Source organism: Saimiri boliviensis, chromosome 3 (assembly GCF_048565385.1).
Source record: "Saimiri boliviensis isolate mSaiBol1 chromosome 3, mSaiBol1.pri, whole genome shotgun sequence".
Taxonomy (NCBI): Eukaryota; Metazoa; Chordata; class Mammalia; order Primates; family Cebidae; genus Saimiri; species Saimiri boliviensis.
In genome coordinates this window covers 37,974,239-37,994,887 of record NC_133451.1, presented here as the reverse complement: position 1 = coordinate 37,994,887, position 20,649 = coordinate 37,974,239, and the positions used below count along the sequence as shown (strand labels likewise).

The 20,649-nt window shown below is 41.8% G+C and overlaps 2 protein-coding genes across 2 annotated transcripts in view; one reads left to right on the top strand and one right to left on the bottom strand.

Annotated features, from left to right (window-relative positions):
• RFC1 (replication factor C subunit 1) overlaps nt 1-18,716 on the top strand; it is a 94,619-nt gene extending 75,903 nt beyond the window's left edge. The window contains exons 24-25 of the mRNA XM_003927521.4: nt 248-439; nt 1,442-18,716. Of these exons, the coding sequence (XP_003927570.1) occupies nt 248-439; nt 1,442-1,525 (276 nt within the window). The 3' untranslated portion in view covers nt 1,526-18,716. The remainder of the gene's footprint in view (nt 1-247; nt 440-1,441) is intronic.
• Nucleotides 4,426-20,649, bottom strand: part of WDR19 (WD repeat domain 19) — a 111,528-nt gene continuing 95,304 nt past the window's right edge. The window contains exon 37 of the mRNA XM_039468118.2: nt 4,426-4,746. The gene's annotated coding sequence lies outside the window, so the exon portion shown is untranslated. The remainder of the gene's footprint in view (nt 4,747-20,649) is intronic.

The following is a 20,649-nucleotide window of genomic DNA, read 5'->3' as shown; positions in this document are numbered from 1 at the left end:
GAGCCACCGTGCCCGGCCTTCACTCTTTTTTGTCATGGGCTCTATTAAGAATGTTATGAAAAATATGGAACTTATCCATAGAAAAATCCATGCTTAGATTTATGTGTATATGCATAATATACATAAATATGCATAAATATTTTGCAAACAGTTGCAAGGGGCTCCCAGGGTCTCTTTAGATTTTCAGAGTTAAAAGAATTGTTTGGCACTTAGATTTTTTAAAACTCCCTCTACTCCTTTCATATAGGTGAAAGCAGCCTTCACAAGAGCTTACAATAAGGAAACCCACCTTACTCCATATTCACTTCAAGCTATAAAGGCATCTAGACATAGCACAAGCCCATCCCTGGATTCAGAATACAATGAAGAGTTAAATGAAGATGACTCTCAATCTGATGAGAAAGACCAAGATGCTATAGAGACTGATGCCATGATCAAGGTAGTATTTTAAGCCACAGTCAGGAGGACCTCACAGTAGATGGTCTTTCCTTGCCTGGTGAATAATAGGGGCTTTTCAGCACATAGAGTAAATTGAAAATAGTAAGTTTTTTTGTTCACCATGGTTGAAGGTGGAGATGGTATAGATTTCATTTTTATAAACAGTTTCTTATAGTAGTCGAAGAACCAAACAACAAAACAGGCGATGATACTGATGGCCATATGTTCTGTTAGAAAAAGTACCATTTTTATGGATCTGGCCATTGGTGTATGGTTTCAAGAAAAATGTTTTTAACAAAAGTTTCTTCTGCTGTTTATGTTTTGCTATAGCCACTAAACTGCTTTGTAGAAGTTTCTCAGAGCAAAACATTCTTGTCTTTTGCTAGGAAAGATGCAAATCAATTGTAGTATCAGCCTGCTGTTTACAGCTGGCTGAGCCAAGGCATCTCTTCTGATCCTCCTCTGTCCTTTGCTGAGTGTGGGTGCTTCTTGCCCTTCATTTCTGTTTTCTATATGCAGGAAAAGGAATAGTGGGCTTCTCCACCATGGCTCTCATTTAGACCTTCTGGTCTGTCTGTCTGTCTGTCTCTCTTCCCCCTTCAGAAAATGACTGTGTTTACACCTCTAATCTGAAACAGAAAGAAAAGGAAATTGTTCATGTAAACACTACCCTCCCTATTTGCAAATTTTCTCTTGCTTATTTTGTCTTAAGTATATCTCTGTTTTGAATCAAGAAGCTGCCTTACATGGGGAACGGGTCTTAGTTCTAAATTCTAAATGTCCTCTCAGTTTTTACTGCCAGCTTTTAAAGGCTGTAAGTAGTGCAGTTGCTTGAAAGTAAGCGCATCACGGTAGCAGTCGTTGAAGATCTCAGTTTGCAGCCTCTCTTCTTTTTTAATTAAGTTGCAGGTAAAGATTAGATTTGTTGTAGAGATGAACTTATTTCGTTTATTCATAAACACGGCTATTAACTATTTTGTTATCTTCTCCCTCCCACTAACAGAAAAAGACAAAATCTTCAAAGCCTTCAAAACCAGAAAAAGATAAGGAGTCCAGAAAAGGAAAAGGAAAAAGTTTGAAGAAATGAAATCATTTTTCACTAACAACAGCCACTTTTTACTCTCCCTCCTGACCAGTCCAGTTGGTCTAGAGAAAGCCTTGTTTTTTTTCCAGAGCAACCATGTTTTAGCATAATGGGATGATCTGGTGTCCCATCATCAATAAAGGGTGGTACAGCTAGAAGGGTATGAGCAGTAGGCTCATGTACACCTCTTATAGAGGTTGATAGGACTGCCTGGGTCCTCCACTGTCCCCTGTCAATCTAGTTAGACATGCTTCTGAATGACTGTAGAATTGGAACTAGAAACTACACCTGGACTTTGGAGTCAGATTTTAGTTAATAATGAGCCTGGGAACAGAAATACTAAGGCATCTTTTGTAGGCTTAAGAATTTATCCTAATGGCCTTTATAGGACCAATGCTGATTTTTTTTTTTAAAGGTAGTTCCTATTATGTGGTGAAATTTTGTAAATAAATGATTATACAAAACAGTCACCACCTAGAACTTGGTATTCTTTGTGCATTATCAGATATTTTTCAAAGTATAAATCAGGAATAAAAATGTTCCATATCATATATGTATAAATTCTTTTTAAGATTGCCATCTTGTATAGCAAAATACTCTGTTGGTATATTACTTATTAATTTGCAAATGATTGGATCAAAAAGCTCACTGTATTCCTTACTAACCTGTTGTGTGAAACATAACATTGGCAGTTGAGGAGTCAGAACTCAGATTCCCAGCTCACTCCCTCTGTGTGTGCTGACTATGTCTCTGCTGTGAATAGGATTTCACGGAGAGGTCTGTTATGGGGCTTTGCAGCATGGGAGGCTGCAGAAGATTCTCAGACATTCTTATCCTGCTGGAGTCTCAACCCGTCAGGTTCAAACCAGTAGGAATCCGGTTGGGTCAGGCTCTTAAGTTCACTACAGTGGGGGACAAAGTGAACACTGGTTTTTGTTCAGTTTGCCAATAGGAAATCTGGTCCTGTCCTGCAATGGCTTCCATGAACCCTGTTGGAAGTTGGGGTTATTCCTATAACTGTATGTGTTGAGTGGCCCTGAGGCTGTGGACCTGCCCTGGAATTTAGATGTCTAGCAATTTTTTAATCTTGTCAGTAATTGCTCAGAGGTCTGTGCTACCTCTGTGAGGTATATACTAAAATGAATGTAAAATAAGGATTATATTCCCTGCTTTTAAGGAACTGGTATTCTTGTTTGGGTGATGAGACAAAGTTCTTGAGACATTTAAACTGTATTTACCAGTGTGAAAAAATGTCCTTTAAGGAGATTAACTCATTATGGAAATAAAACATTGCCTTAAGCCCTTGCCTGCTGAGTTGCGACCCTGTCTTTGTTAAAGTCTGTTTTGAAACTTTTCTGCTTCAGGAAAGGTTTTCTCACCACTAGGGTGAGGCTGGCTTTCCTATTCATGTTCTTCCATTTTTGTTCCTTTTGGATATGCAGGTCACTTCTCCCTAGTTCTTCTGTAGCCCCAGGAAAGGGACTTAAATCTCTGTACAGCAAAATGCTGCATAGTGTCCTTCACTTGGTCATTGTGATTTTGTTTTTAATTTTAAATGTTTTAAGCACAAGATTCGGATGATATGTGTGTAAAATAAATAGCATTTCTTTTAGAATTAAAAATTGTAAATATGCCCTTTATTATATGAGGATGGCAACATAGGTCTGTTTGATTCCTCTTTGAAGCCCTCGTGACCATGAGGTGAATGACTGAGACTCATGGTAGGAGGGAGTTGGTGGTTCTGCAGCAGTTTGGATGTAAATCTGAATGGTCTTTATTGGGGTTGAGTCTTCACTGGAGCTACCAATGATGTGGCCTTTTGGAGCCACTTGATGCCACACACCATCTGCAGCATAAAACTGTATATTTGCTCTTCTTGAGATCCATTGAGTCTTGGCCATTTTGTTACTTACAAACCAGTCAGCTTTATCCTTCATCTTGTTAAATGTTGGTAGTTCCATAGCACCATGATTTGATCTCTTAAATTTATTACGGGGTAGATTATTATTTGTACTAGGATGAGTAGCTTCCAAAACAAGCTCCAGTATGAGTATGCTTATGGATAGAAGTCTAAGGCCTGTAACTCTCAGAATAGAATGCGCCCACTCTCACAATGCCAGGTGCTGTGGTTCTTATTCCTACAACCTTACCATATGCCTGTAGGCATATTAGAGGAAGCATAGGGCTGTGGGTAGGTTTTAAGATAATAACTTTGTACCACTTAGTAAGGCCAAGGCCCCTGGCCTGTTCTCCAGCTGGCCACTGGGAGGGAAAGACAGGTCATAAAGTTGGAGGCATCATGCAGGTGGGCTACTTGGAGGCTATATGTTACTGGCACCTTGGGTCCTAGCTTAGGCTTCTGAGTATCACTGTAATGCTCAGGTTGCCAGGGACATAACTGTAAAATCCTATCATCAGATTCATTCACAGTTGACTCCCTGACTCGTTTCTGTTAGCTGCGCAGACTTTGGTGTCTGGCCTTGGATGGCAAGGAAGCATATACTGATATGGGAAAAGTACAGACTCCCTTGGAGAGAGAGTGTGTTCGAATGGTGTGTGTTGATGTGTGCTATGGGGGAAGAAACCTTTGCACAGCCTCACAAATAATGCATGTTTTCAGGGGAAATCAAATGACTTAATTTTGGGAGGGAAATTCTGTTGTGTGCAGTAGAATGACTTGGCAGATAAAAACTTATAGTTTCATTCATTCTTTACTTGATTGGTTTTCCTGATTTTTGATGTTTTGCTTCTCTGACTCTGCTTAATAGTTGTGATTTGTATAAACTCATTTCAAGCTTTTTACACTGTTCACATCTGTATTGCCCACACTTGACAAATGTCCTTCAGAACTACCTTCCTTTACCTCTTTTTATGTCTCCAGATACAGGAAGACGTCACAAATATCTAGTCAACAATTTTATTTTAAAGGAGGTATTTCAAAATACAAAAGTTATCAAAAAGCTGAATATTTACAATTATGTCATAGGTTACTATTAACAGTGCAGAGGACAGAGTATGCAAGACTTTGAAGAGGAAATATACAAAGTACAATAAACAGCAAGGTTACACGTCATCGTTTTGCCACTGTACAGAAGCGGAAAGTTCCAACCTGGAGAGATCACCATTGTTTCATTTCTTTGTATCCAGAAAGGACCATCTCTTAAATCCACCAGGGGAGGAAATAGCCTTCTCTGAAAAATGCTGTCTTCTCAGGAGCATTGTATCTAGAAAGGGCAAACAAAACACATGCCTCCAGAGGGTTTCAAGTAATGCCTGGCATTTAGTAATAAAGCCAAACATACTAATTAAAAAGGATTTTTTTTTTTTTTTTTTTTTTTTGCCAGTTTCTGGAATGTGGAACAGGAAACATTACATTCAAGTTAGAAATCTCCGGTCTGTAATCAGCATCAAGTTTCAGTACTAGCCTTACCAGCTGACTAAAACTGTGTGGGCAAGCTCTTGAGCCTTTGTTATGAATGAGGAAAGAATGCTGATAACAGCCACTTCACTGGGAAGAATGAATGCAAAGTGCTCGGCAATTTGTAGAGAAAAAAGTTTTCCTTAAGTTGAACAGTTATATTTGTCTAAAAGCCAGTGAACAACAGTTTCAACCAGTAATTCACTGCATAAGGATTCTTACTGTGACTTTTTTTTTTTTTTGAAGATGGGGTCTTGCTACATTGCTCAGGCTGGAGCACCACATGGCTATTCATAGGCATGATCATGGTGTCCGAGAACCCTGAACTCCTGGGCTCAAGTGACCTTCATGCCCCAGCCTCCTGAGTAGCTGGGACTATAGGCACAGGCTCTGCACCAGGCCATAGTGACGTTTTCGAAGTATAGCGCATAATCACAACTCAGTGAAGACATATCTGCAAGGAGCTATGATGTACCATGATGGTCTGGTTACTTGACGTTTTCTATAAAGCATTATTTAATGCCATGATAATGTCTGGAGAGATTCTGTGGATGTTTTTTTAAAAATATAAGATTTCAATTGTGATTTAATCTTCCCATAGATAATAGTTTTATAAACTTGGGACAAAATCTGAAATTTTTTTTAGAAGGCTAGGAATGGTGGCTCGTACCTGTAATCCCAACACTGTGCAAGGGCTGAGGTAGGACTGCTTGAGTCCAGGAGTTAGAGGCCAGCTTGGGAAAAATAGCGAGACCCCCCCATCTCTACAAAATAAAAATTAAAAAAAAAAAAACAAAAACAAACAAGTTGGGCATGGTAGCACATGCCTGTAGTCCTAGCATCTTGGAAGGTTGAGGCATTTGAGCCCATGAGTTTGAGGCTGCAGTGAATGATGATCATGACACTGCACCCTAGCCCTGGCAGGAGACTGAAACCCCATCTCAAAAAAAAGAAAAAGAAGAAAGGTCAATGAACTAGAATATAGATCAAAACAAATTATCCAATATGAAGAGAGAAAAAAGAGGAAAGAACTTTAGTGACCTATGGAAATCAAGTACTCAAACACAGATGTAATTGGAGTTCCAGAATGAGAAGATGATAAAGAATGGCTCAAAATGTCCCAATTGAGGGAAAAATATAAACATACAGATTCAGGAACTCTAGAAAATCTCAAGCTAAAAAAAAAAAAAAAAACCACACCCAGGATCTAAGATGGCTGAATAGATACAACTCCAGTGCACAACACTCAGTGAGCGAGACACAGAAATGCAGAGATCTAGCTCCAACCAACGTACCAGGTGCATTTCAACGGGTCTGACAGACTGAGGTGGGGAGGGGTGCTGCTTCACCCAGAAAGTGCATCTGACCGGCTTGTTGGAGGCTCCCCCTCTGGCACTCCAGTCCAGATACAGCGCTTCCCCCAAAGCCTCAGCAATACACGGAACAGGGGATCTTTGCCAGTCAAGCGCCGTGAATTACAAGCTCGGGGTTGAATAATCAGGACAATGTCCCAGATTGGCGCACAGATCTAAACAGACGCATAATCCCAAAAAGCGGCCAGGAGACCCTGCAGACTGAGCTATTGCCCCCTCCCCCCGGAGAGAGAGGGAGCTATAAGTGGTAGCAGCTGGGTGGGCCCCTACCCTGTGACTGGACAGAGAGGAAGCTGAAAGTGGGAGACAGCCAGGTGCTGCTAGGCGGGTCCCTCCCCTCCCCCACAAACCCCAGAAGACTGAAGCTCTGACTAGTGGGTTGTACAGCCAGTGCCACAGTCTAAGCTGAACCCTGAATGATCCAGCCCAGTGGAGGAAGGGCACAACCCACCATTAGAGGGGTGGGACTAGACTACATGTTTTAACAAAAAAACACAGGAAGCCTATGTAGCAACGGGACGGCACTCTTGACAACCCAGTAGCGCCTACGGGTCAGCGGAAGAGGTGGGCCTAATCTCCCAGTATAAACAAAAAAGACACAGGAAGCTTCCCTAGTAACCTGAAGGAGTCCCTAGAAACCCAGTAGTGCCTCCACAGGCAGACAAGGGGCCTCATCAAGCAGCTCCCTGACAACAAAGCCAGGTAAACCCACAAAGATGGGAAAAAAACAGCACAAAAAAGATGAAACCATTAAAGACCAGAACAACTCTTCTTCAAGGGATCACAACTCCTCAGCAACACAGGATCACATCATGACAGAAGGAGTGTGACGAACTGACAGAAACAGGCTTCAGAAGGTGGATTATAACGAACATTTCTGAGCTAAAGGAACACGTTCTGGCTCAATGCAAAGAAACCAAAAACCTTGAAAAAAGGTTAGACGAAATGCTAACTAGAATAACCAGCTTAGAGAAGAACATAAACGACTTGATGGAGTTGAAAACACAGCACGAGAACTACATGAAGCAAACACAAGTTTTAGTAGCCAAATCGATCAAGCAGAATAAAAAGAGAATAAAGACAGAAAGCAAGACAAGAGAAAAAAGAGTGAAAAGAAATGAACAAAGCCTCCAAGAAATATGGCATTACGTGAAAAGACCTAACCTACGCTTGATCGGTGTACCTGAATCTGATGGGGAGAATGAATCCAAGCTGGAAAACACGCTCCATGATATTATGCATGAGAATGTCCCAAGCTTAGCAAGGCAGTCCAAATTTCAAATTCAAGATATACAGAGAACTCCACAAAGATATTCCTCAAGAAGAGCAACCCCAAGGCACATAATTGTCAGATTCACCAGGATTGAAATGAAGGAAAAAATGCTAAGGGCAGCCAGAGAGAAAGGTCAGGTCACCCACAAAGGGAAGCCCATCAAACACAGCGGATCTCTTGGCGGAAACCCTACAAGACGGAAGAGAGTAGGGGCCAATATTCAACATCCTTAAAGAAAAGAACTTTCAACCCAGAATCTCATACCCAGCCAAACTAAGCTTCATAAGTGAAGGAGAAATAAAATCCTTTACGGACAAGCAATTGCTGAGAGATTCTGTCACCACGAGACCTGCCCTACAAGAGCTCCTGAAAGAAACACTAAGCCGGAAAGAAGTAAGTACCAGTCACTGCAAAAGCAAACCAGTGGGCAAAGACCAAAAATGCAATGAAGAAAATGAGTCAACTAATGGGAAGGAAAACCAGCCAGTAACAAAACTGCAGGATCAAATTCACACATAACAATAGTAACATTGAATGTAAACAGCCTAAACACCCCAACCAAAAGACACAGACTGGCAAACTGGATAAAAACTCAGAACCCATTGGTGTGCTGTATTCAGGAAACTGATCACACATACAAAGACACACATAGACTCAAAGGGATGGAAGAAGATTTACCAAACAAACGGAGAACAAAAAAAGCAGGGGTTGCAATCCTAGTCTCTGATAAAATGGAATTCAAACCAACAAAGATCAAAAGAGACAAAGAAGGACACTTCATAATGGTAAAAGGATCAATCCATGAAGAGCCAACTATCCTAAATATATACGTACCCAACACAGGAGCACCCAGATACATAAAGCAAGTTCTTAATGACCTAAAATGAGATTTAGACTCCCACACAATAATAGTGGGAGACTTCAACACTCCACTGTCAATATTTGATCGAGACAGAAAATTAACAAAGATATCCAGGACTTGAATGCAGAGCTGGACCAAGTGGATCTAATAGACATATACAGAACGCTCCACTCCAAATCCACAGAATATACATTTTTCTAGCATCACATTGCACTTACTCTAAAATTGACCACATCATTGGAAGAAAATCACTCCTCAGCAAATGCAAAAAAACAGAAATTACAACAGTCTATCAGACCACAGCACAGAACTCAGGATTAAGAAACACACTCAAACCCGCACAACCACTTGGAAACTGAACAACTTGCTTCTGAGTGCCGACTGGATAAACAATGAAATGAAGACAGCAATAAAGATGTTCTTTGAAACCAATCAGAATGAAGACACAACTTACCAGAATCTCTGGGACACCTTTAAAGCAGTGTTGAGAGGGAAATTTATAGCAATAAGTGCCCACATGAGAAACAAGGAAAGATCTCAAATTGACACCCTATCATCGAAATTGAAAGAGCTAGAGGAGGAAGATTAAAAAAACTCAAAAGCTAGCAGAAGATAAGAAATAACTAAGATCAGAGCAGAACTGAAGGAGATAGAGACACAAAAAAACCCTTCAAAAAAATCAATAAATCCAGGAGCTGGTTTTTTGAAAAGATCAACAAAATAGACCGCTAGCCAGATTAATAAAAAAGAAAAGGGAGAAGAATCAAATAGATGCAATAAAAAACGATAAAGGGAGCCGGGCGCGGTGGCTCAAGCCTGTAATCCCAGCACTTTGGGAGGCTGAGGCGGGTGGATCACGAGGTCGAGAGATCGAGACCATCCTGGTCAACATGGTGAAACCCCGTCTCTACTAAAAATACAAAAAACTAGCTGGGCGTGGTGGCGCGTGCCTGTAATCCCAGCTACTTAGGAGGCTGAGGCAGGAGAATTGCCTGAGCCCAGGAGGCGGAGGTTGCGGTGAGCCGAGATCGTGCCATTGCACTCCAGCCTGGGTAACAAAGAGCGAAACTCCGTCTCAAAAAACAAAACAAAACAAACAAAAAAAAAACGATAAAGGGGATATCACCACTGATCCCACAGAAATACAAACTACCATCAGAGATTACTACAATCAGCTTTATGCACATAAACCAGTAAACCAGGAAGAAATGAATAAATTCCTAGACACTTGTACTCTACCAAGACTAAACCAGGAGGAAGTTGAAACCCTGAATAGACCAATAACAAGAGCTGAAGTAGAGGCAGCAATCAATAGCCTACCAACCAAAAAAAGTCAAGGTCCAGAGGGGTTCAGCCGAATTCTACGAGACGTACAAAGAGAAGCTGGTTCCATTCCTTCTGAAACTATATCAAACAATACAAAAGGAGGGAATCCTTCTGAACTCATTTTATGATACCAACATCATCCTGATGCCAAAAGCCAGGCAGAGACTCAACTAAAAAAGAAAACTTAAGGCCAATATCCGTGATGAACATCGATGCAAAAATCTTCAACAAAATACTGGCAAACAGATTGCAACAGCAAATTAAGAAACTTATCCATCATCATCAAGTAGGCTTCATCCCGGGGATGCAAGGCTGGTTCAACATACGCAAATCTATAAATGTAATCCATCACATAAATGGAACCAAAGACAAAAACCACATGATTATCTCAATACATGCAGAGAAGGCCTTCAACAAAATTCAACAACCCTTCATGCTAAAAACTCTCAATAAACTAGTTATTGACAGAACATATCATAAAATGATAAAAGCTATATATGACAAACCTACAGCCAATATCATACTGAGGGCAAAAGCTGGAAGAATTCCCTTTGAAATCAGGCACTAGACAAGGATGCACTCTCTCACCACTCCTATTCAATATAGTATTCGAAGTTCTAGCCAGAGCAATCAGGTAAGAAAAAAATAAAATAAAATAAAGGTATTCAATTAGGAAAGGAGGAAGTCAAACTGTCTTTATTTGCAGATGACGTGATTGTATACCTAGAAGGCCCTATTGTCTCAGCCCAAAATCTCAAACTGATAAGCAACTTCAGCAAAGTCTCAGGATACAAAATCAATGTGTAGAAATTACAAGCATTCCTATACACCAATAACAGACAAACAGAGAGCCAAATCAAGAGTGAACTGCCATTCACAATTGCTACAAAAAGAATACAATACCTAGGAATACAACTAAAGGATGTAAAGGACCTCTTCAAGGAGAACTACACACCACTGCTCAATGAAATAAGAGAGGACACAAACAGATGGAAGAACATTCCATGCTCATGGTTAGGAAGAATTAGTATCGTGAAAACGGCCATACTGCCCAAAGTAATCTACAGATTCAACGCTATCCCCATCAAGCTACCAATGACCTTCTTCACAGAACTAGAAAAAAACACTTTAAACTTCATATGGAATCACAAGAGAGCCCACATACCCAAGATAATCCTAAGCAAAAAGAACAAAGCTGGAGGCATCATACTGCCGGACTTCAAACTATACTACAATGCTACAGTAATCAAAACGACATAGTGCTGGTACCAAAACAGAGACATAGACCAATGGAACAGAACAGAGGTTCCAGAAGACACACTATACATCTACAACCATCTGATCTTTGACAAACCCGGCAAAAACAAGCAATGGGGAAAGGACTCCATGTTTAATAAATGATGTTGGGAAAACTGGCTAGCAATGTGCAGAAAGCAGAAACTGGACCCCTTCCTTACACCATACACTAAAATGAACTCCAGATAGATTAAAGATTTAAACATAAACCTTAACACCATAAAAACTCTAGAAGAAAACGTAGGCAAAACCATCCAGGACATAGGCATAGGCAAGGACTTCATGACTAAGACACCAAAAGCAATGGCAATAAAAGCCAAGATAGACAAATGGGATCTAATTAAAATTCAGAGCTTCGGTACAGCAAAAGATACCATCATTCACTCTAAATCGGCAACCCACAGAATGGGAAAGATTTTTTGCAATCTACACATCTAAGGGCTAATAACCAGAATATACAAAGAACTAAAACAGATATACAAGAAAGAAACAACCTCATTCAAAAGTGGGTGAAGGATATGAACACTTTTCAAAAGAAGACATATATGAGGCCAACAAACATATGAAAAAATGTTCATCACCACTGGTCATTGGAGAAATGCAAATCAAAACCATATTGAAATATCATCTCATGCCAGTTAGAATGGTGATCATTAAAAAATCTGGAGACAACAGATGCTGGAGAGGATGCGGTGAAATAGGAACACTCTTACACTGTTGGTGGGAGTGTAAATTAGTTCAACCATTGTGGAAGAGTGTGGTGATTTCTCAAGGATCTAGAAATAGAAATTCTATTTGACCCAGCAATCCCATTACTGGACATATACCCAAAGAACTATAAATCGTTCTACTATAAAGACACATGCACACGTATATTCATTGCAGCCCTGTGTACAATAGCAATACTACAAAGACACATGCACACATATGTTCATTGCAGCCCTGAGTACAATAGCAAAGGCCTGGAACCAACCCAAATGTCCATCGACGATAGACTGGACAGGGAAAATGTGGTACATATACACCATGAAATACTATGCAGCCATAAAAAAGGATGAGTTCGTGTCCTTTGTAGGGACTTGTTTGAATCTGGAAACCATCATTCTCAGCAAACTGACACAAGAACAGAAAGCCAAACACCACATGTTCTCACTCATAGGTGGGTGTTGAACAATGAGAACACATGGACTCAGGGAGAGGAGCATCACATACTGGGGGTAGCTGGGGGAGTAGGGGAGAGACAGCGGGGGTGTGGGGAGGGAGGGGTGGCTGGGGAGGGATAACATGGGGAGAAATGCCAGATATAGTATGCACCTAAATAAATAAATTTTAAAAAATTCGAAATGAACAAAGAATTGGATAGCAAAAAATAAAAACTCATTGAAAATTAAAAACAACAACAACAACAACAACAACAAACAAACACCACACACCCAGGCAAGTATAGTCAAAATTCTGGAAACCGAATACGCAGAATGCCTTGAATGTAACCAGACAGAGGCAAGTAAATACAAGGGAACGATGAAGTTTGATATTGGAGATAATCATGAAAGTGCTTCATGAAAAAACCCTCAGACTTCAAGTGAAAATATCCTCAAAAATGAAGGAAAATAGATGAGAGGGTGCCAAGATGTCCGTGAGAATACAAGGGAACGATGAAGTTTGATATTGGAGATAATCATGAAAGTGCTCCATGAAAAAAACCTCAGACTATCAAGTGAAAATATCCTCAAAAATGAAGGAAAATAGATGAGAGGGCGCCAAGATGTCCGTGAGAAGACAACACTGGACTGCAGCTCCCAGCGAATGAGACACAGAGGGCTAGAGGACTTTATGATTCCAAATGAGGTGCTAGGTTCGTTTTGGTGGGATTGATAGAGCACTGAAGAAAAAGTAGACTGATAGTCCAGGTAAGAAGCCACAGGGGCGAATCAAGCTGGAGGTGTCCCCACCTGAAATGTGCAGCCGGCTTGGAGGGTTGGTGGGGGGACTTCACCCCCTTGATGCTCCGATTTGGATCCTTTGCTTACCTCATCCCTCCTGCAATCCACGGTCCACAAGAGCCCTGGTAGACTGTGGGGTGCTGTGGGTTGTTGATGCAAATCTGAGCAGTGGCTCCCACCCAGCGCAGCAAGTTGTTGCATGGACCGAGGCAGAAGTTTGGACTAACGCTAGTGGGACAGACCATCACACAGAGGAAGGCACAGTTGAAAGCCAAGAAATAGACCATAAGGCCTGGCAGGCCCCACCTCCACAGAACTCAAACTGAAGCCCTTGCTAGCGAGCTTGGCAGCAAAGATACCAGTCTGACCCCCCACCCCCCAACCAGGAAGATGGAGGTCTGGGAGAGACACCATTGGGAAGGTGGGGCCAATCTCACCTGCAAACAAACTCCAGGGAAGGACCACCCACCCAACAACCTGACTGAACCCGAGAGAGCCCAGTGTCGCCCTCTACAGGCCAAAAAAAGATATACCTCCAAACTCAACAAAAAAAGTCCACTCAGAGAGGACTCCTGAAATCACCAAGTTCAAAGATCAAAGGGAGATAAATCCATGAAGATGGGGAAAAAAACAGCACAAAAAGGATGAAACCATCAAAGACCAGAACACCTCTTTCCCAGGGATCACAATTCCTCACCATCAAAGGAAGAAAAAAGAATGAATTTGACGAATTGACAGAAGTAGGCTTCAGAAGGTGGGTAATAACAAACTTCTCTGAGTTAAAAGACCATGTTCAAACTCAATGCAAAGAAACTAAGAACTTTGAAGAAAGGTTTGATGAAATTCTAACGAGAATAAACAGCTTAGAGAAGAACATAAACGACTTGATGGAGCTGAAAAATATAGCACAAGAACTTCGTGAAGCATACACAAGTTTCAACAGCTGTATTGATCAAGCAGAAGAAAGGATATCAGAGATAGAAGATCAACTCAATGAAATAAAATGAGAAGGCAAGATTAGAGAAAAAAGTGAAAAAAAAAAAATGAACAAAGCCTTCAAGAACTATGGGGTTATGTGAAAAGACCTAATCTATGCTTGACCAGCATACCTGAATGTGACGGGGAGGATCAATCCAAGTTGGAAAACACTCTTCAAGATATTATCCAAGAGAACTTTCCCAACCTAATAATGCAGGCCAACATTCAAATCCAGGAAATACAGAGAACACCACAAAGATATTCCTGAAGAAGGGCAATCCCAAAGCACATAATTGTCAGATTCACAAGGGTTCAAATGAAGGAAAAAATCCTAAGGGCATCCAGAGAGAAAGGTCGAGTCATCCACAAAGGAAAGACCATCAGACTCACAGCAGATGTCTTGGCAGAAACCCTACAAGCTAGAAGGGAGTGGGGGCCAATAGTCAACATCCTTAAAGGAAAGAACTTACAACCCAGAATTTCATATCTGGCCAAACTAAGCTTCATGAATGAAGGAGAAATAAAATCCTTTATGGACAAGCAATTGCTGAGAGATTTTGTGCTACAAGACCTGCCTTACAAGAGCATCTGAAGGAAGTACTAAACAGGAAATGGAGCAACCAGTACCAGCCACTGCAAAAACGTACAAAATGGTAAATAACAACAATGCAATGAAGAAACCACACCAACTAACGGGCAAAACAACCAGCCAGTAACAAAATGGCAGGATCAAATTCAAACACAACAATATTAACATTGAATGTAAATGGCCTAAATGCCCCAATCAAAAGACACAGACCGGCAAACTGGATAAAAAGTCGAGACCCATCGGTGTGCTGTATTCAGGAGACCCATCTCACATCCAAAGACTCACATAGACTCAAAATAAAGGGATGGAACAAGATTTAACAAGCAAATGGAGAGCAAAAAAAAGCAGGGGTAGCAATCCTAGTCTCTGATAAATGGACTTTAAACCAACAAAGATCAAAAGAGACAAAGAAGGGCATTACATAATGGCAAAAGGATCAGTGCAACAACAAGAGCTAACTAACTATCCTAAACATATATGCACCCAATGCAGGAGCACCCAGATACATAAAGTAAGTTCTTAATGACCTACAAAGAGAGACATAGACTCCTGCACAATAATAGTGGGAGACTTTAACACTCCACTGACAATACTGGACAGGTCAATGAGACAGAAAGTCAACGAGGATATCCAGGACTTGACGCAGATTTGGACCAAGCAGACCTAATAGACATTTACAGGACACTCCACCCCAAATTCACAGAATATACATTCTCCTCAGCACCACATTGCACTTACTCCAAAATTGACCACATAATTGGAAGTAAATCACTCCTCAGCAAATGCAAAAGAACGGAAATCATAACAGTCTCTCAGACCACAGCACAATCAAATTAGAACTCAGGATTAAGAAAAACACTCAAAACTGTGTAATCACATAGAAACTGAACAACTTGCTCCTGAATGATGAATAGACAAACAATGAAATTAAGGCAGAAATAAAAATGTTCTTCGAAACCAAAGAGAAAGAAGACACAATGTACCAGATCCTATGGGACACAAAGCAGTGTCTAGAGGGAAATTTATAGCAATAAATGCCCACATGATAAACAAGGGAAGATCTAAAATTGACACCCTATTGTCAAAATTGAAAGAGCTAAAGGAGCAAGATCAAAAAAACTCAAAAGCAAGCAGAAGACAAGAAATAGATAAGAGCAGAACTGAAGGAGATAGAGATACAAAAAAAATCCTTCAAAAAATCAATAAATCCAGGCGCTGGTTTTTTGAAAAGATCAACAAAACAGACAGACTGCTAGCTAGATGAATAAAAAAGAAAAGAGAAGAATTGAATAGAAGCAATAAAAAGTGATAAAGGGGAGATCACCACTGATTCCTCGGAAATACAAACTACCATCAGAGATTACTACAACTCAATGCACATAAACCAGTAAATCTGGAAGAAATGGATAAATTCCTGGACACTTGCACACTCCCAAGACTAAGCCAAGAAGAAGTTGAAACCTGAATAGACCAATAACAAGGCCTGAAGTCAAGGAAGCAATTAATAGCCTACGAACCAAAAAAAGTACAGGTCCAGACACATTCACAGTCGAATTCTACCAGACATACAAAGAGAAGCTGGTACCATTCCTGTTGAAACTATTCCAAACAATACAAAAAGAGGTAATCCTAACCCTTTCTATGAGACCAACATCATCCTGATACCAAAAATCTAGCAGAGACACAACTAAAAAAAAAAAAAAAACAAAACAAAAAACTACAGGCCAATATCCGTGATGAACATTGATGCAAAAATCTTCCATAAAATACTGGCAAACCAAATCCAACAGCACATCAGAAAGCTTATCCACCACGAATAAGTAGGCTGCATCCTGGGGATGCATACGCAAGCCAAGAAGGATGGTTCAACATATGCAAATCTATAAATGTAATTCACCACATAAAAAGAAGTAAAGACATGATTATCTCAATAGATTCAGAGAAGGACTTCAACAAAATTCAACAACCCTTTATGCTAAAACCTCTCAATAAACTAGGTATTGATGAAATGTATCTCAAAACAATAAAAGCTATTTACAAGAAACCCACAGCCAATATCTATACTGAATGGGCAAAAACTAGAAGCATTCCCTTTAAAAACTGGCACTAGACAAGGATGCCCTCTCTCACCACTCCTATTCAATATAGTATTGGAAGTTCTAGCCAGAGCAATTAGGCAAGAAAAATATAAAAAGGGCATTCGTTTAGGAAAGGACGAAGTCAAATTGTCCCTGTTTGCAGACGACATGATCGTATATTTAGAAGACCCCATCAGCTCAGCCCAAAACCTCTGTAAGCTGATAAGCAACGTTGGAAAGTTCTCAGGATTCAAAATCAATGAGCAGAAATCACAAGCATTCCTATACACCAATAACAAAAAAACAGAGTCAAATCATGAGCCAACTCCCATTCACAATTGCTACAAAGAGAATAAAATATCTAGGTGTGGGAAACATTCCCGTGTGAGACCCCCAAAAGGCGTGGGTCTCACTATACGGTGAGTTTGATCCCAAACACAGTTTCCTGTTGGAGGCAGTCGAGCTATGGGGAAGAAAGTACTGAAAGATGACTGATCAGTTTCTAATATCAACCACGATATCGTTTGGGCCTAAACTATGCGGTGCTGCTAGACTAAGTGACTCTCTACCAGCAACCAGTTTCTGCTTTTAACTTTTATGACTCTTTCTTTAAGAATAGCTTTAACCTTTTCTTTACTTGCATGACTGCCTTGTACCCTAGATAATGGTTTAACTGTGGGGATATTTGCAAAGCAAATGCCACTATAGGGATGGCTTTGATCCCAGACTCAGAGACTCCTGAATAGGGGGAGTTGAGATAAGTTGAGTCAGGAGCAGACAAAGGAGAATCTGGTTAAAAGATATTCTGATGAGCAAAACCAGAAAACTTTTTCACATGTGAGTCCTAAAACAGGATCAAACCAAAAATACCTGCAGCCATGAGGAATAATGTCTGGATGTAAATAAGCTTTGTGATCACAGGAAATTCTATTACTTTTTACAACCACTGATTGTGTATCTGACTTCTCTATTGTATAGGCCATGTAAGGTATAGATTTGCATTTCCTCTTGCAATGACGTAAACCAGAGCAAAGAAAGTGTATTTATTCCTGGCATTTGAAAAATAAAGTTGCTGTTTTAGGCACAGCCTATACAGCCCTCCAGACCCCCGCATTCTTTCTGTCTCTCTTTATTTCTATAAGCGCACACTCTCTTCCAGGTTTTGGGACCCTCTTGCAAGTCGAGAGATCCCCGGCAGACGTGCCGTCCTGACCATTCCCGACACCTAGGAATACAACTAACAAAGGATGTAAAAGAACTCTTCAACGAGAAATACAAACCACTGATCAAGGAAATAAGAGAGGACACAAACAGATGGAAAAACATTCCATGGTTAGGAAGAATCTGTTGGGAACCCAGGCTAAGCTGATGCAATTGAAACAAGAAGTTGCATCAGCCCTCCCCGCCAAAGGCAAGTTGCATCAGCCCTCCCCGCCAAAAGTATGCCCCGGGCGTGGTGGCGGGCCACCAATAAAGGACCTGATCACGCACAGAACATGCATGGCTGCACCAATGGGGTAGCTGATCATGAGCTAAACACTCGTCTCCTAGCCTATCAGAACTACTTCCCCTTTCCCCTCTCTACCCTCTCCCCTCCCTATATAAGGAACCCATTTTGAAATAAACTTTGCAGCTTGATCAGAACTTTTGTCTTGCTGCCATTCTTCGCGCCTCTTGTCCCTTCTTTTCTCATCCACGATAGGCTCGCCCGGGTTCCTGTCTGTTGCTCTGCGGGACAGAGCAAGTGGCGCCCAGACGTGGGGCTCGATGCCGGCCTCCGTGGACCGCCGTCCCCATTAACCGGTTCCCCGCACGGAGCACCGCGGACCGCCCGACCGCGAGCCGACTCCTGGAGTTCGTCCCTCGTTTCGACGGCGGCATTACTCAGAAAGAATGCTCTGCATCCTCATCCTCCTTCTGCACCCACGCCTCTGCCCAGTCACAAAGGGAGGACTTGGAAAGCCATCCGGAGACATTTACACTGACCTCTTTGGAGCGCCATGTGACTGTAAAGGGGGGACTCAGGCCAATAATTACGCCACCCCAACTTACACTCAGGTAACAGATTGCGGGGACAAAAATGCCTATCTTACCCATGACACCAATTGGAATGGAGTATCTTCACCTAAGTGGCTTTGTGTGCGCAAGCCCCCTAGTATACCGGTCATTAATGGCCGCCCAGGCCCGTGCCCAAGCGAGTGCACAAACAACATTAAATCCCAGATGCACTCCTCCTGCTATTCTAGTTTCTCACAGTGTACTCAAGGCAATAATACTTATTTTACTGCCATCCTACAAAGAACAAAGAGCACCTCAGAAACCAATCCTGTCACCAGCGGCCTACAACCTCATGGGGTCCTCCAGGCCGGATGCGATGGCACGATTGGAAAATCTGTTTGTTGGAATCAGCAAGCCCCTATTCACGTCTCCGACGGTGGCGGACCCCAAGATGCTGTGAGAGAGCTTTATGTACAAAAACAAATAGAGCTTATTATTCAAAGCCAATTCCCTAAGTTATCCTACCACCCCCTAGCTCGCTCAAAACCAAGAGGACCTGACATTGATGCGCAAATGCTTGATATTTTGTCAGCCACCCACCAGGCCCTCAATATCTCCAACCCCAGCCTAGCCCAGAATTGCTGGTTATGCTTAAATCAAAGTACCTCCATGCCCCTAGCCTTCCCTGTCAATATATCTAGTTTTAATGCCTCACAAAATAATTGCACCCCCAGCTTACCCTTTAGAGTCCAGCCCATGCCTTCCCAAGTATACCCTTGCTTCTTTAAAGGTGCACAAAACAACAGCTTTGATATTCCGGTTGGCGTTGCCAACTTTGTAAACTGCTCCAGTAGTTCCAACCACAGTGAGGCCCTTTGCCCTGGCCCAGGCCAAGCTTTTGTTTGCGGCAACAACCTCGCCTTTACTGCTCTGCCTGCAAACTGGACAGGGTCATGTGTGTTAGCCGCCCTCCTACCAGATATAGACATTATTTCTGGTGATGACCCTGTCCCTATCCCTACCTTTGACTATATTGCAGGGCGGCAAAAACGAGCCGTTACACTGATCCCCCCGCTAGTAGGATTGGGTGTCTCTGCAGCAGTCACCACCGGTACAGCAGGACTCGGGGTAGCTGTTCAATCTTACACAAAACTTTCCCATCAACTTATTAACGACATCCAAGCCTTGTCTAGCACCATCAATGACTTACAGGACCAACTAGATTCCCTAGCCGAAGTAGTCCTACAAAACAGAAGAGGCTTAGACCTACTCACTGCAGAACAGGGAGGTATCTGTTTGGCTCTACAGGAATGTTGCTGCTTTTATGCCAACAAGTCAGGAATTGTCCGAGATAAAATAAAAAATCTACAAGAAGACCTCGAACGAAGACGCAAGGCACTTGCAGATAATCCCTTCCTCACCGGCCTCAATGGACTTCTCCCTTACCTCCTCCCCTTCCTTAGACCCTTATTCGCTATCATCCTGTTCTTCTCTTTTGCCCCCTGGATCCTAAAGCGAGTAACAGCGTTAATCAGGGATCAGCTTAATTCCCTACTGGGAAAGCCCATACAAATCCACTATCACCAACTAGCAACGCGTGATCTAGAATATGGCAGACTGTAGCCGGTTCCCCTCCTACGGGAGCAGCATACCGCTCGACACTATGCTTTACGAAGGTAATGGACACCGCTAGGTGCAAGGCAAAGCACTGCAAGGAGAGGCCTTACTAAGGCTACTGTCGAGTCTCCTGAGAGGTAAGCTGGCTTGCATAGAGGTTGGTACTCGAAAAATCCTCTCCTCCCAAAAAGGTACCTACAAGCCTGAAAATTAAGGCTCAGGAGGAGCACAGCCTCTACCTCCCCTAGCTGGTTAAGGTCCGCCTCCTTTTTTTTTTTAAAGAAAAAGGGAGGAGATGTTGGGAACCCAGGCTAAGCTGATGCAATTGAAACAAGAAGTTGCATCAGCCCTCCCCGCCAAAGGCAAGTTGCATCAG